Source organism: Citrus clementina, unplaced genomic scaffold (assembly GCF_000493195.1).
Source record: "Citrus clementina cultivar Clemenules unplaced genomic scaffold, Citrus_clementina_v1.0 scaffold_5, whole genome shotgun sequence".
Lineage (NCBI taxonomy): Eukaryota > Viridiplantae > Streptophyta > Magnoliopsida > Sapindales > Rutaceae > Citrus > Citrus x clementina.
This window is the reverse complement of record NW_006262201.1, coordinates 37193334-37210868: the sequence shown is the minus strand read 5'-3', so window position 1 is coordinate 37210868 and position 17535 is coordinate 37193334. Positions and strand designations below refer to the sequence as shown.

General features: G+C 33.1%; 1 protein-coding gene across 1 annotated transcript; it reads right to left on the bottom strand.

Annotated features, from left to right (window-relative positions):
• Positions 1-9259: 9259 nt before the first annotated feature.
• Positions 9260-11532, bottom strand: LOC18042799. Its single transcript, XM_006434090.2, has 3 exons — positions 10244-11532; positions 9702-9930; positions 9260-9611 (listed from the first exon to the last, which is right to left on the bottom strand). The coding sequence occupies exons 1-3, from the start codon at positions 11224-11226 to the stop codon at positions 9447-9449; spliced, it is 1377 nt and encodes a 458-aa protein (XP_006434153.1). The 5' UTR covers positions 11227-11532; the 3' UTR covers positions 9260-9446.
• Between the last annotated feature and the right edge of the window lie 6003 nt (positions 11533-17535).

Sequence of the window (17535 nt, the reverse complement as noted above, 5' to 3'; positions counted from 1 at the left end):
AAGTATATGTGGCTTTCTGGGTTTGCAAAAAGCGATTCTCGCTTTTTTATGTTTGGTTTCGGTAGGGGCAATTTTTTGCCGGCTCATTGTTCGCACTGTTGTCGTTAAAGCTAAGGAAAGGATGAGTGAAGGTGTGGTTACAATTTTACAAAAACCGAAATACTTTTGTGTTTGATAGAGGCTTTTTCAGAAAATTGAAATTTGGAGGGAATGTAACGGTTAACTACTTTCTTCCTGGGAGGACGCGTTAGAGTCTTTGTGTACTGACGTAACTGCCCATTTGGTTCTTCGATAGTTGACTCCTCCTGATTACGGATGCATTTGGGAATTAGGGCCTATATTCTAGGAGAAATTCTCTATGTTCTTCAAAAGTAAATCTGGTATTTTTGCATTTCTAGTTTGGATTGGGGTTACGAGTCATGAGACCTAGCCCAAGCCCAATGGGCTGGCCCATTTTGCAGAATTCGATGGCTGAAACAACCTAAGACAATAGTATTGAAAGTTATATGTAGGCGTTTTATAACATGATTTCGCTTTTGTTTCTCACTTCTCAGCTTGATTATGATGAATTATGATTACATAACTGACCTCTGAATTATAATTGCATGGTTTAAAAATATACACTAAGAAATTGATCCTTTTTTTTTTTTTTTTTTTGAGAAGAAAGACATGGATCTTTAATCTTTCTCTATCATTCATTTACAAGTTTATGCTCAAAAGATTTTGATAAAATAAACCAGACCCTCATCTCCAGTAGGGATGGCAAAAATCCCCACGGGGATGGGTACCCTCGGGAATTTTCCCCATTCGGGGAGGGTACGGGGATAATTTTATACCCAATTTTTTTTTCGGGGAGGGGACGGGGAAAATTTTTTACCCAACTTTTTATTCGGGGAGGGGACGGGGATGAGGTGGAATCCCCATCCCCTACCCATTTCCCCATTTTAATTTTTAATTTTATTTTTATTTTTAAAATTACTAATAAATAAATAACAAAATTATAAATATTGTTAAAAATAATAAATATCAAAATAGTTGTATGTTGGGAAAGTGGTCACCCTTTGCCGGGAATTAGTTGAAGAGTATTAATTGAAGTTTTCACCAACTGTTTATTGCTTTGATTATACTGGTAGTAGTTCTTCTACTAGATCTACAGGGGATTCTTATAAGAAAGCAACCAAATGGATGACAGGTTTTAATGATTATGTAAACAATGGAGATTGTGCAGTTGTTGCAGATGAATTAGATTCATATTTGGATGAGAAAGTTATATCTCGGATGGAAGATTTTAATATTTTGAGTTGGTGGAAGACAAATGCTAATAGGTATCCTACATTAGCTCGAATTGCTAGAGATATTTTGGCAATTCCAATTACAACAGTTGCTTCTGAATCAGCTTTTAACACTAGTGGTAGAGTTGTGAGCTCATACCATAACAAACTTCATCCAAGCACATTGGAGGACTTAATGTGCTGTCAAAGTTGGTTACGAGCTTACAATAGCGGTATGAGTTTATTTTAATATGATTAATTTAAAATCGAAAATAAAAAATGTATTAGACTATTAATTATTCGGGGACCGGGGACCCTCGGGGATCCCCTGTTATTATTCGGGGAGGGGATGGGGATTCTCTCAAGCAATTTTGACGGGGACGGGGAGGGGACGGGGACATATGCAAAACATCGGGGATGGGTATGGGGAGATTGGTCCCCTCCCCTCCCCTCCCCATTGCCATCCCTAATCTCCAGCAAATGGTATATATAATTAGAGAAATGGTCACCTCAGCATTTGGGAAGGAAACGTGTCTTCAGTTAACTACTTCATGTGCATGTGGAACAGTGGAAGTGGTAGACTTTAAAGTTCAAGGTATTTATGATTCCAAGGAACGATTCATCATTTTCATCCCAATTCAATATATATATATATATATAGATTTGCTAGTGTTAGGTGAACGGCTGAACGCTGATCTGTCCTGTCCTTTAGTAATTGACCAATCTATGCTCCAAATCGTACCATAATTTTGAGCTGTTTCAAATCTTCAACAATCACCCCAACGGTTGTTTGCTTGTGATCCCTAAGACACTTAATTTGTGACCGCATCTCCTGTTCTGCTGATTTATATTTATATATATGCCTGCTATTTGATTGAGTACCAACGACGATGTTTGATTCTCGTCGTCTGTGAGGTAGATTTTTTTTCTCTCTTAATATTGAGGCTAAATGAAAACCATATGAGCATAAAAATTCAGATCACAATATACCTAAATTCAATCTAGATTATACAGAATTATAACTTGTTTAACTTCTGACTTGTAGTGTAATATTTATAATTTTTTTTTACTAAAAAACGAAAAATATAGATATTTATTTTCCTAATTCAATGTTTTTATATTGTAGGAGATAAGAAATTAAATATACACCAAATATGGGACATAATAAGTCTTACCTTCCAACATCTTTATTATATACAAATAAATTACCGAAATACGAAACCTAAATTAAAAAAAAAAAAACTGCAATGTAAATAAAAAGAAATATTAGAGTGGGATGAATTCTAACAAGAATTTAATGATAGTTGAGAGGCGGCGTAATTAATTAATATGATTATTTTTTTTATAAGAGTATTTTTGTAGTTAAATAAAAAAAAATTTGCAAGGTCTAGCCCGGGGTACAGCCCCATTAGCTTTGCGACTGGTTGTGTGTAAGCAAATCTAACGAGACGGCCACTTCGACCTTGGCCGAAGTGGTGGGCTGCTGCCCTCACAAGCATTGTGAGGGCAGCGGTTCTAGCCCCCACAAAAGCATTGTGGGGGCTAAATGTTCTTTATATCCTTCTCCCTTGCGAAATGCAAGTGGAGTATGGACATCCTCCCCTGTGAGGGTTTATTTGTATTGGGCATGTACTTCATAGAATTTATTGTAATAATGTAAGTCCCAATCATGTATATCTGATTGTAAATATCAGTGTAATACCTCTGCTACAATAAGCAGTTGTTGTAAATATCTGTGTAATGCAGTAATCTGATGAAATCAGTCTAAAAAAAAAAAAAATCTAACGAGACGATGGCTAGAAAAAGACAAATAACTTAATTATGTGAGAAGATAAGTGAAAAATGATCATGATTCATGAAGAGCTAGCCAGGATAGGGAGATTAATGATTAAGTATACATTTCACTTATTCTTTATAATTGCCTTGTCATAAATAGTAGTGCTACTAAATAATTTTGTCTACTAAATCATAGTCTTTTAATGTAAAATAGTTCCTCTCGAAAAAGAATATATATGTGTGTGTGTAATTGATAGCATGATAAAGGAATAATAATATCATAAGCAGGCGCAAAAATGATAGATGTCACTTGGGTGGGTTTTAGTAATTAAGAAGATGCCTCACATCAATATATTTCACTCAATTCTTTTGCAAGAAATTAGAGAGTAACACAACCCAACCTCCTAAATCAACTAATTTTTTTTTTTTTTTGCCCCAAAATAGTTCAGATATTGAGCTACGAACAGTCGGATCTTACGTTATATATTTAAAAAAAAAAAAAATTTAAACCTACATAAATGCACATATATAGAAAAGCTTCGAATTCCTTTCCCATGAACGATTTCTATAAAGAAAAGGCTCTTTTGATCAATGTATTATGCTGATTAACTATACTATATTATGTTAATAACCAATAACCTTTTGCACTTTTATGCGGTTACATAAATAATAAAACAATTACAACAGTTCATATAGTTAAATTATAATCATGAGTAATTACATTTTATTTAAAGTTAATTGTTATGATCATCTTAGTTATATCATTTGGACGAAATTAGCTCGGGGATCTCGTGTTCGATGTCCATTAACGATAATTTTTTTTGGTTACATTATGAAGCTATCAATTCAATATACACACGCAATTATATGTGTATTAAAATTATTTCTCCAGCGGATTCAAAATGGTAACGCAAAATTAGACAACTATTCTAATTAATACAATGTTAAATTATAACGAGACGGCAGTGTATAATCAAAATCTAAAAGGGCGAGAGGAACGTTGAATGTTTATTGTTTAAAAGGCCGGAGAAGAAGGAAACGAAGAGTGTTTCGCAAGCAAAAGAGAGGCTGACGATATAATGATAATATAAAATATATAATAATAATAATAATAATAAACAAAAGCCGACCACATCAAGATTTTATAGACCGTGACATGGAGCTACCCTCATAAATGTTGCTGAATCATCGTAAGCGCCGCGCGTATTTTTGAACAAATCACACGGTCAACCCTTCGCTGTCAGAAATTTCGGACCCACCAACTCATTCAATCGTACGGTTGTGGGTGGGAATTATTTTCAAACCCATTTAATTACTTTTATTATCATCCATGGTTGACTTCAATATATATATATGGTATGCCAAGTATTTCTTTTTTTTTTTTAAGGAAACATTTTATAAAAAGAATATGCATGAAATTCAAGAAAATGTTAGTCTATAATTTAAAAACATTCTATTTACAAACAAAATTAGGGAAACCAAAAAAAAAAAAAGTATTGATCGTTTGCTATTTTCTAAACTAATCGTTCATAAGAAAGATTTTATAAACATAAATAATTAGACTCTTTTTTTTTTAAGTGTAATATTAGGTGTAGAGAAAGATAAGAAAAAGACGAGAGAAATTTGCTTTCTCTCTCTCTCTCTTTCATTTTTTTTCTTCAGTTTTCTTATTTTTCTCAACACCAAATATTTTTTTTTTTTTTTTATATGTATATGCAAAAGGAGTAAGCGTGGAGAGATTTGATCCATCTACTAAATTAATGAAACCTTACATTATTATTGAGTGCCCAACTTTCCTCAAAGTCAAAAAAGGAGACAGGATTAGGTGACTTAAACCAAGCTCACAGGCTCCATAATTGTGACGGAAAAAAGAAAAAAGTTCGTCATACTGCAGAAAGAAAAAGAAAATAAAGAAATGTAACACATTTGGCTGCAACAGTTAAAGCTTTTTAATGTGCGCGAGTATGTATATGCATATATATATATATATATATATATATATATATATAGATATATATCATGGTCAATTTGGACTTGTTAGGATTTAAAAACTTAAAATGGTCTTGATTTGAAAAACGTTTAAAAGCTCAACAACAACACAAAAGGAATGAAAACGACGTTGCGTGTAAAGTCAGAGCAAAGTATTTGCTTGAACCCGCTAACAAAATTTGAAAACTTGTTAGAAACCCCTTGTCTTGTGTCTCAAGCCAATTCTAAATATTCCGTCAACAAACCCAAAGTCAAGTTAATATATATATATATATATATATAGGCAAGTAATAATTCAATGAAATGTGTTGTTTATATATATATTATGAAAAACAACATTACCACGTAGTGTTAATTGTAAAAGAGCTTGTTCCGTACGGACTTTTGTACCACGTAGTATTTTCATAGAATTTTTGTTTCCACTCCCAAAGATTTTTTATATAGTGAGATTATAATTGCTCAGTTTTTATAAGGGCTTTACTCATCATGGTCTACAAATTTAATCTAGCTTTAAGAAAGACCATTTCTGATTGTGGATTCCCACCTTAATCAATAACACCGAATATTTGGAACAACCAATTTCTTTTATATGGGATAAAGCAAGTTTCCCAGTTTATGCAGCAGCCAAACAAATTGCACCTCTTATAGAAGAAAGTAGTTTTTAACAATGCACTTAAAGAAGTGGTTCAAACAGAGGGGCTTAGCCCGGCTAATTATGGAACCACAACAATTGGCCAATAAGGGTCCAAACACTTTTATCAATTGTTTGATTAAATTGCAAGCAAAAGAGGGAAGCTTCAATGGAATTGTCTGTAGTTGGTACATTTTACTGCAGCTAGGACAACAATTGCCACCTTGCTGCAATAATAATGTGCCATATGTATATATATGTATGGCCCGTGAAATAATTAATTTTCAGGCGCAAAACCAACGTCGAAGCAAACTTCATCATCAATTCATCATGATGTGGCAGCATATGACTTGCAGTATATATCACTTGTCCATAATGTCTTGAATGTTTATTTATAAATCTTGAACATCAGTTTCTTAAAAGAAAATGCTGGGGAGATTACGCATAATGAATGCAAGAAGCCAGACATGCCTGAGTTTAGAATATTTCTCACGAGTCATTAACTCTCAAGAACCAATAGAAAGTTTGATTTTAACTGAGATTTGCTTAACTATCACTGATGTGCTCTTTGTTTATTTATTTTTTTTCACGGAGGCGAGCCCTTCCCTTAGCTTCATTGTTTTTAACAAGCATTAAATGGGGATTTTTCCCAAGAAATAATTTGACCAAGATTAGAAAGTCCATACATTTGAAACAAGCCCTAGAAATAATTTACTCAAGCATCCCGAAAGGTGTCAGCTTCCCAAGACACCACCCAAACGAATACTGTAACTTTGCTATTAATTAAACCTCTTACTTGGCCAATAATCGCTGCAAATAGAGATTTTTTATTTAGTAGTGGTGGGGACCATGTTGCCACAACCACGAGACCATCATAAACACAAACAAGAACAATAAATTATAATATATGAAGGGTAATTTTTAAAAATCTCCTCTGAGGTTTGAGTTTGTTGTAAGTAGATGGCTGTTGTAAGTAGATGGCGAGAATTTATTTATTTGTAAAAAACTTCCTACCGTCAATTAACTTTAACATTGACCGTTAGTTGACTATGCAAAGATAATATTACCCTTAATAATAATTTATAGATTGAAATAATTAAAAAAAATTAAAATTGTTGGCTATTTTATTCTCTTTAAATTATTGATATTTTTTTAAAGTTCCTACAATAAAGATAAAATTAAAAATTTTAAAAATCCTCTTTAAATTATTGATATTTTTTTAAAGTTTCTACAAAAAAGATAAAATTAAAAACTTGAAAATGAAATAGTTATAATCTTTACCTATGATATTGTAAATCTTTGGAATTGATAAGGATAAAATTGTCAAAAAATAGGGTTTGTGCTTTTCGCGCTAATAATTTTAAATTTTTTTTAATTATTTCCGTCTACAAATTGTTGTTGAGGGTAATATTGTCTTTACACAGTCAACTAACGGTCAATATTAAAGTTAACTGACGATAGGAGATTTTTTACAAATAAATAAATTCTCGCCATCTACTTACAACAAGTCCAAACTTCAGGGGAGATTTTTAAAAATTACCCAATATATGAATAATAAATTAAAATCAGGGCTTTATGTTGGAAACAAGGGTTTGGCTGTCAGGTCTGAGGTAAAATCAAGCGTCCAAGCCTCCACGGGATTAGTCAAAAAAGAAGAAAGCAGAAATGAACTCACCACGCACACAACCCCAAAATGAATCTAAATAAACACTGTACTTTTCTTTCTTTATTTTTTTAATATTATATTAGATAATATATTATAAAGTGGCCGATAAGGATATAACAATCTAAAATATGTATTGGTGTACTATAACTGAAGTATAATTTAAAATAAACTCTCAAAATGGAAAAAAAAAATTACTCAAACTCTGCATCTCAATAACAAAATAATAAGATGCTTTCAAGTGTATTTTTCGTTGGTGGACTTGCCTTTCTCTCTTTTTATTTAAAAAAAAAAAAAAACACTTTTCCTATGCTGGTGAAATTGCATGTGGAGTAGTTGAAAGTTTCAGCTAGAGGTTGGTAGATTTGAAGCTAGCTAACTATAGGAGAGATGATCCAAAATAATAATAATAATAATAATAATAATAATAGAAGCAAGGAGGAGAATCTACAGAGTTGCATTTTAAAATTCAAACATAAGAAAAGAAAAGAAAAGAAAGAGTTCTTCCATGGTGACTCTTTTTTAAAATTAAAGATTGTGGATCCAGCAGCTAGCATGCATGCATGAAAAGTAATAGTATTATCACAAAGACAAGAACCCACCACATCATGTGCTTTTGTGATTGAATAATCTCAAGACCCAACATTATCCTACACAAAGAGAGATGGCACATGCCCTCCTGTTGTTAAATTAACGAAACAATTATTAATTATACATGTAGTAGGCAACTACGTAATCCATATTTTAGCTGAACTTTTAAGTAATCATCTGCAATCTGCATTAGAGCCTGTCTGTCCTTTTTAAGTTTTATTGGGTTTGTTTGAGAACACATGCTGATGGCGATAGGGTTTTGACTAAACGAGCAAAGTATCATGGTCATGGATACCAGATCTTTTCCATCACCATGTTGCTACTGTCGACATTCTCTGATCTGGGTATGGGCATGTATGGTGGAGTTATTCTTTGTACGGATAGAGTTCAGCAAACACAAATATCTGGACATGTATTTTAAGCTTTGAAAATGGAGAAAAATTTATGGATGAATGATCAGTTTTGTGTCGTGGTTTAATTTTAAAAGTACAGCAATTCACATATTTATGAGTACGGTTCATGATTCTCTTTCAAAACACAGGTGAGGTAATTAATAATAATTAGCATAGAAAGATGTAATAACAAAATTTTAGTCATATATTATCACTGATGAACAAGTGGCGCAAGATATTTCTCTCACGTAATTTCAAAATAAATATGTTGATGGCAAAATTTTGTGTGGATGACAAGCATACGACGCAGCGCACTCTCCCCTTCTTAGTTTCGCATTGTGCACCAGTCCATACTCCATCATTTAAGAGTTTGTAATATCATTTTATTTAATTTAAAAATCATGGCACCTCAATTCTAAGCGGACTCTTAAGTCAATCTTGGTTGTTCATTTTTATTGGCAGAAAAAACATGGGGGAGCTCTCTAGAGATGACTCGCACAAAGCTAGTGAAGCTCAAAAGAAACGTTTTCTGTCAATTTATTGGCCAAACCAAAGCTCATTTGATCAAAAGCAAGAATATAACTGGCATCACACATGGGCTTAATTTTCCGTTTTCATCTTTCGCAATCTTTTTCTTTGCATATTTGGGGCTTAATTACGAGTTCAATCTCTTTTACAATTAACTTATCAAGTTTTAGTTGCCCTGCCCAATTATTAGAGATAAGGTTACCGAATTTGCAGATAAGACTTTCATATTGTACAAATTTGCAGATAAGGATTTCGTATGTATTACAGTTTTTGCTGATGATGATAATATTATGAAACAGACAAGAAGTTGGGATCAAAAGTATGACTCATCATTATTGCAGCTTGCAAGACATAATAATGGAGTTCCAAGAAACAAACCCACACAATTCTGATCAAGTTGATGGGGCAAGAGACAAGATAGAAACAAAACTATGGAACATTTTATCTTCCATTGATGATATACATGGCCTATGTACAACTTACGGATTGATCAACAACCTCAAACACACTCTCCTCAACCTCTGATAAGCATTTTGCCAATCGGGTTGAACTTTTCCAAGTACATAAAAGTAGAAAGATTTACATTTTCCAGCAAAGCTAAAATCCTAAACATCTATATCACAAAATTTACCGTCCATCCGGTTCTGGACAGCTTTGATGGCGGCAACTCTAGCAGCAGTTGCAGCCCTATTAGCAGCCAAAACAGCCTTGTTCACCTGTTCATCTACCCGGGTCTGTTGAATAGCATTCTCGGCAGCTTTCCTAGCACCCTGCAATTTACAAACCAACATATACCATGAGAGACTGAGCTGAGAAACAGGGGAAGTGAAATTACTAACATGACGTGTCAAATAAAATACCTGAACTGCTCTAAGGACTGCATCTGTTAGCAGAGGTTGAGGGGTCTTGAGGGTGCCGCCATCCCATTCACCACATCGCGTATCCCTATTTCGGAAAGTATACATTCCATAGCCTTGCTTACGACCTTCATGCCATGACCCCTCATAGCAATGCCCATTAGCAAAGTGATAAACACCAAACCCATGAATTTTGTCTCCAAAATACTCTCCAGCATATCTATCCCCATTTCTAGAACACAATAAAAATTTACAGTCAGGAATAGGATCTTTCAATATGACAAAATCTAAATTCAATCAAAAAGGGCAAGCCTAATGAATGGATCCATCTCAATCTCCTGATATACAAGCAAACAATGCATGAACGTTAGGAAGCTAACAAATGAAAAACCCTCCCTTTCAAATTCAAAGAGTAACTGGTTACACAATAATAAATAATAATACAATTCCCCTGTTATATCAATCAAGGAGCAGAGCACCTCCAAAATAGTGATTTCAAACATATCAAAATCATCAAGAATTACTAACGAAATTTAAAATTATACCTGAAATGGTAAAAGCCAAGGCCATGTTTGACTCCGCACTTAAACTCGCCAACATAGGAGCTCCCATCAGCACAAGTCTGCACACCAATGCCATGACTCTGGCCATTACACCACTGCCCAGCATAAGAATCCCCTGTATAAAACCTATAAACGCCATAGCCGTGCCGCAATCCTTGCCTGTACTGCCCTTTATATCTACTCCCCCTCGCCCAGCTCTCAATTCCGTAGCCATCGTATTTACCATCAATCCACTCGCCCTCGTACCTCCCATTCACAAAAAAATTATACACCCCGCTTCCATTACTCTTCCCTTTGTGGAACTCCCCCTCGTAAAAGTCCCCGTTGCTGTAAAACTCCACGCCTTCCCGTATTATTTTCTTTTTTTCTTTCTCATTTCTCTGCTTTAAGCTCGAGTTGGCTTCCCCGATGAACCATTGGATGGGTTTTGGTTGATTTCGACAGGAAAAATTCAATCTTTTAGTGGTTTGTTGAGTAAGTTGTTTGAGTAATCTCTTGTTCTTGTTGGCTAAAAACAAAGTGATGGCAATGAAGATCAGAGCTAACAGCAAATTCTCCGATGTGGGTATCTCTTCTCGTTTGAGATTCAAGAAGTAAACGAGAAGGAAAAGAGAAATGAGCGTGAAAAACGAGAGGGAAGCCATGGCAATAACAGGGACAACGAACCGGCCCGAACCGGTTCGTCTTTGGAAATGGAAATTAGACGAACCGGGTGGTTTTCGCTTCTTCTCTTGTTTTTGAAGTAACGGTTCCTCTTCTCTTCTGCTGTTGCTGTTCTTGTTGTTGTTCTCTTTTGCTGCTTGTTGCTCTTCATCCACGTGCTCGTGGCTGTGGTCTTTGTTAATCTCACCTTCGGTGACGGAGCTCAAACTCAAGCTGTGGATGGAGGATCGGATGGTGGGTGACGAACGGAGAAGCCAGGACTGTGTCCTGGTCAGCTTCGCCTGCGATTTCTGGCCCTCCATTTGGATATCTTCCAATCTCGACCGTTGGATTAATCAAAATCTTCTTTCTGATTTTTCCTACTGGGCCCTCCGGTAGCGGGAGATTCTTACGAGCATAGTTCTAATGAGCTTGGCTAGCGACATTAAGAGAAGTGAAACGGTGCGCACAAGCTGTACAAACTTAGACAAAATCAAAAAGCAAGCGCTTTTCAAGGAAAGAGAAAGAACTGAGAAGAAGAAGAAGAAGAAAATATGAGAGAAATTTATCCGAGTTTTTTTTTTTGGTTTGGAGAGAACTGAGAGAAGAGATGGCGAGTAGTTTTTCTGGCTATTTGGACCGGGTTTTTGGGTATTTATGTTGTAATGGGAGAGGCTACGTAATTCAATCTTGACCGTCAGATTAGAATCCGACGAAGATTATACGCTTTGATTTAAGAGGGAAGATTATAGTCGTTGGATCCGGTCTTGACGGTAAGGATACGGTCGCCGGATCTAGATTCCGCCCCGCTCCTTTTTAGCTTTACCGTGGCAGGCCGGCACGTGCCACCATTGTTTTGAAATTGTGCTACGTGTTTCACATTCATACGCCAGTCAATTGCTTCGGGTTCTTCTTCACCGTTGATCTGAAATTTCTGCGGTAACTGCTAGTGGTCCCCGAAATGAAGGGTTAAGATTGATTGAACCCGTCTCTCTCTTATCATAATTGGATATTGTATTTACCCATATGATTTTAAAATAGAAATTTTAAGTTACAAAAAGCAACTGAAGCCATGTCGTTTTAGGAAATAAATTTCTTTCTCCTCCTTTTTTTTTTGGATGAGAGTTAACATACATAATATTTAATTTAAGATAAAATAACCACTTAACAATAAAACAACCATCATTATATTTTATCAAAAACAAAAGAAAACCATGATTATATATATAAAAAAAAATTTTGTGTTGAACATAAACGATCTGGATTTTAATTCCTATTTACGAGATGTTTGGATTGCCATTAAGACAAATAATAATAATAAAAAGAAAGTGTGTGTGTGTGATTATAAAAAATAACAAATAATTTTATGCTAATGCAAATTATGATACATTAATTAAAGGAAAATTATCATTGCACCACCTTTATTTTGTCTTATGTTCATCCAATTACTATAAAATTTTAATATGTACTTTGTACCACCTTTTTTTTTTCACATTTGTGTCAACTAGCCACTTTTACATTCACACTATTAAATAATTTTAATAAAATAATAATTTTACCCCCAAATAAATTAAAAGACCATTTTATTTTATAAAAACTTTAAAAAATAAAAAAATATATAATGATAAAAATATCCATAAATTTAATAAAAATAAATCCCAAAATTAAAATTTTATTTTTAATAAAAATTATTTTAATATAAAATTATCATTATAAAAATAATTACAAAAATTTGGGATTTAATAAAAATCCCCTAAATTATTAAAATTTTAGGATTTATTCTTTTAAGAAATAAATTCAGTTATTTTAATAAAATTTTAAAAAATTATAATTTTTTAATAAATAAATTCATTTATTTATATTAAAATTTTGTAAAATCTAAATTTAATAAAAATCAGTTGAGCACCTCTATTTGGGATTTATTTATTTTATTAAATTTAGGGATATTTTTATGATTATAATTTTTAATTTTAAAAGTTTTTATAAGATAAAATAGTCTTTTTAATTTATTTAGGAGTAAAATTGTCATTTTATTAAAATAATTTAATAGTGTTAATATAAAAATGGTTAATTGATACAAATATTAAAAAAAAAAGTAGTGCAAGATATATGTTAAAATTTTATAATAATTAGATAAATATAAGATAAAATAAAAGTGGTGCAATGATAAGTTCTCTTAATTAAATTAGTGGTGCATTTATTCTCGCAATCTTACTATACGAAATTATTATTGCTTCTAGAAGGTAACGGGGTTCGCCGTGGTATTGAAAATATTTGACAATCTCATCACCGTTGATTTGGACATCATTTAAGGAAAGGGTGATTGTGGAGTTGAACGGCCACGATTAGCTGGTTTTGACAAATTTTGGAGGGCTTTGACGGGATGTCACGTGGGACAGGGATCGGTTTCACGAAGTAATAATCAGAGGGCGGTGGATATGGAGGATTAAAGTGAGTGGAGTAGACAGAAAGTAACAGATTATGATTTGGGCATAATAACTTCAAGGTCCGTATTTTCTTACATTTTTCAAAATAGGGACATAATCTATCTATTTATACCAAATTTGTCTCTCTTCATTTTATTATACATAAAATATGTCTTTATTCTCGATTGGTTGATAAAAAATAAAAATATAATGGTTGTGAGTTTGTCCAATATAAGCTTTCCTTTTGAATTTTGGTTCAGTAAGAACCTATGGGCCACTTCATACAAAATGCTAAACTTTGCCACTATTTATGAAAACATAGAAAATAGGGATCCATTCGTAATTACGTCATTTAAGAAATGCAATTTTCATTATATAATCAAAGATCAAATCCGTCTTTTTGAAAAGTCATGTAATGTGAAAGGCTAGATTCTTGCCTGTTCAGTGTATGTTTCTTGGAAGATTATTATTATTATTATTTTTATTATTTTTAACCTAAAACTCACAAAACCTCCATTGAAATTTGAAAAGCAGAATTATCCCATGCAATTTCAGCCATACATCATTAAGGAAACCAGGAAAGAAAAAAAGAAAAAAAAATGTTAATTACCTCTTTGGAAATTCAACCCATCTTTACTGTTAACTGTTTTCATGTGATCCCTTACTCGTATCCACTTCATTACTTTATTTGTTACGTTATATTTTTAACCTAAAAATTAGTTCCATTATTGAGAATAAAATCGAAAAGCATTCACTACTGACTTTATAATCAATGGACGTACAAGAGGGCCTAGTTACCTAATAACTAATATTATTTTTGTTATTGTTTTTATGCATTTTCAAATATTCACTAAATGACTTTTTCGTTATAATTTTTGGAGTACGATTTTTGAAAAAAAAAATAAAAATAAAAGGTTTATGCGCAAGACCTTTTTGGGCTAGTCTTAAATCACAAACTTTTTGGGCTTGTAAATTTTTTCATAATAACATATTTGTTTATTGAACAGACACAATACTTCGTTCGCCCATGTTATAATCAATAATTAAGCATAGAATTGTCCTGATGAGAAATTTTAGAATGCATCATATATATTATAATTAATTAATATATATATAACATGTATAATTAAATTTAATATAATCACCACTTATATGATAATAGTTTAAAATAAATACACACATGTCATAACATCATTATTTATTATATAAATAACATAATATCTCTGATATATTCTAAAATTTATCGGTCCGATCTAAAATCTTAATTGCTTCCTCATTGCGAATGTCAGCGTCAAACGAGAAAAGTAAAATATACGCCATTACATAAGTAGCCTTTGTAAGCGATTGATGTTTTTCAACATTTGCGGACTCCCACGTTAGAGGCTAACCTATAAACTATAAAATAAAATAGCAAAATATCGACGGCATGATGTCACTTTCAGAAGGTGAACGAATGGTGATTTTTTTTTTCTTTGTTTTTTTTTTTAACTCTCTAAACAACAAAAAATTTTATTTTAGCGTTGTTGTCAAAAGTACTTTTCAATTTTCATGTGCGACAAAGCAGCAGGAGGGTGCAAGTGGGGATTTTGTGTGGCGGCATATCTTAAACTGAGATATTTGATTGATGCAGTAAGTTTCAAGTACAATTTTGATAAAAAGTAAAAAATTCACTAATAAAGTTTTTATGAATTCAATTGTTGGTTTTTTTGACCATCGATGGCATTATAGGTAATGTTAATAAGATTTCACGCTGAAATGCTCTTTGAACAATTCAATGGGAAATTTAATTTTTCATAACTTCTAAAAAAAAAAAAAAGAAAGAAACCAAAAAAAAAGGTTAAGACAGACAGAGTCCTTCATTTTTATTGAATACCCTATTCAAATGACCAAATTAATGCCCTCCATTTGTGAATTACTTACTTGGTCAGAACTCAGAATTCAATGTTATAAGGGCAATTTGATGATCATTTCATTAGGGATGACTTCGCATCAGGGACCTATTTGATACAAATGAATAAACTAGGGGCTACGTTGTTATTAGCCAGTTCAAAGGTCTAAATTCCATTGTTGAGTGTTGACCCAATTATTGAAACTAATCGTATAGTAAAGAGATTATAATTATTATCATTATTATTTTCTTTTAAGTAGAGGGATATAAGACTAATAAAAATATAAATCATAAGATTATTATTGTTATTCTTGTCCCAAATCTGTATTAAACCTTCAAAACGAATCCCATTTAGGGCAATATATAAGATCTAGGTTTGAAAGTAAAGCTAAATAATAATATATGAAATGCAATCTGTTATCTGCCCGGAAATCCTGATGGCCCAAGTGAGATTTTTCTTGGCAACGGAAGGATCAATGAGGTTTGGAGGGACGTGCAGGACCTGCAATTGTCAAGGAGTGTTACTTCAGTTTTTCAATTCACTTTTATTTTTTTATATATGCAAATATCAGATGGCTTGTCTTTGGCCTGCTGTGTACGAAGGGCATTTAATTATCTTATCGAATATATATATAAATGTGTATGTTGAACAATCAGAACACAAAATATGTTATTGACCCCACTGCCCATTGGGAAAATGGAACCCCGTATGATATTTCACCAGATTGGGTAAGCCCAACCAACAGACCAGTACCAGTACTGGTTTCATTTTTAACAGATGATGAGCAAGTAAATCACCATTTTGGCACATTTACAAATATGTGCTGTTGGCTTACAGTATATGGTATTAATATTATGGTTAGTTTCGTTGGATTGCAAACAAATCATTCAATCCGATATGCTTGAAACGAAATTAAAATTCATGACTTTGTAACATTTCGAGAGAGAAGGCCGGAATCTCAGATCGTCGAGGAAGAAGAAGTTGTTGATTATATATAAAGAGCTTCCTCTCAAACAATATGAAACTCTTTTAGCGTAGAGGTTGTCAGAATCTCACATCATCAAGAAAGAGTCACCGATCAATTATATATTTATGGAGCTCCTCCTTAAACAACATGAGACTTTTTAGCCGAATTCAAAAGCAAAAAATGGAAACTCAACCCAAAAAAAAAAGAAAAAAAATTGTGTCCAAATTAACATTAGAGTATGCGACTATTTAATCAGTGAAAGTGCAGTGACTAGTGAGAAAGAAAGAGAAGAAACATTTTATTTAAAGCAGAGTTGTTCAGAAGAGTGCTAGAATTACCCATTTGATGAAAGAATAAGAAAGGTATGTTCAAGGGGGAAAGCCAACAGTCATAAATGTTGGTAATTAATTGCCTACTCTATAAATTTGTATGAGAAACAGCTTGCCCATACATCAGTATTCTAAATTGAGGAGACAATGCTTTGGCAGATTCCATCAAAACCCTGCCAGTAATTTATTATGCTCTTTTGATGACCATGAGCAAGCAGCCCTTGCTGCCCTGCTGCTCACTGCCTGCCCAATCCAGATTTGTATCTAGAAATTTTAACTCTATAGGGTCATTTTAGAAAACAATAATAAATATAGAAGCTATATCCTTCATTTGTACAATTGCCCGTGACACATTTCCGTATATTTGATAACATTGTTCATTTGTTTCATTATGGATTAGGACAGGGCCATTGGGCTTTGCCAAGGATTAGGGGCCATTCTGTTTTGCTAACTTCGGTAGCACAATTCTGACCGTCACAATTTGTATACCGCTATATAATGGCAATTCATTATCATACATAGAACAAGTCATGTTAGGGGCTTGCCCGAGTATCCAACTGAATCTTATTTATTAGCACAAGTGAATTATTGTTACTAAATAATGTGAGATATGGCTAAAAAATTCTCCTTCCGTATACCCCCCCTTGGATGGGAATTATCGTTGAATCTCAATGTTTCATCTAATTGAGATATCTAAATATTGTTTTACCATAACTTGACTGTTAGAGTTTGACCCTAATATCATTTGTTGGAGGAGGAGGTTGGACTTCAGATGCCAAAGTACCTTACCCAAAAGACTAGCCTATTGTATCGAGGGACTCATGCCACTAGCTTATACTCCCTAGTAGCTCTTCGTTACTAACTACTATATAGCACATAACTCAACAATTGATCATACAATTACAATTAGTATTAATATTTCTTAATTAACATAACAGTAAAATTAAATATATAGATTCACTGACACGCCACAATGTGCAACTAAATGAAGAAACGAATTACAAAGAATTAAACAATATTA

Excerpts from the sequence above, each read along its gene's own strand:
- LOC18042799 (XM_006434090.2), bottom strand. The coding sequence starts at position 11,226 with ATGGAGGGCCAGAAATCGCAGGCGAAGCTGACCAGGACACAGTCCTGG. Across the intron at positions 9,931-10,243 it reads CTTGGCTTTTACCATTTCAG|AAATGGGGATAGATATGCTG; the intron begins GTATAATTTTAA and ends ATTGTGTTCTAG. Across the intron at positions 9,612-9,701 it reads CAGTCCTTAGAGCAGTTCAG|GGTGCTAGGAAAGCTGCCGA; the intron begins GTATTTTATTTG and ends TGTAAATTGCAG.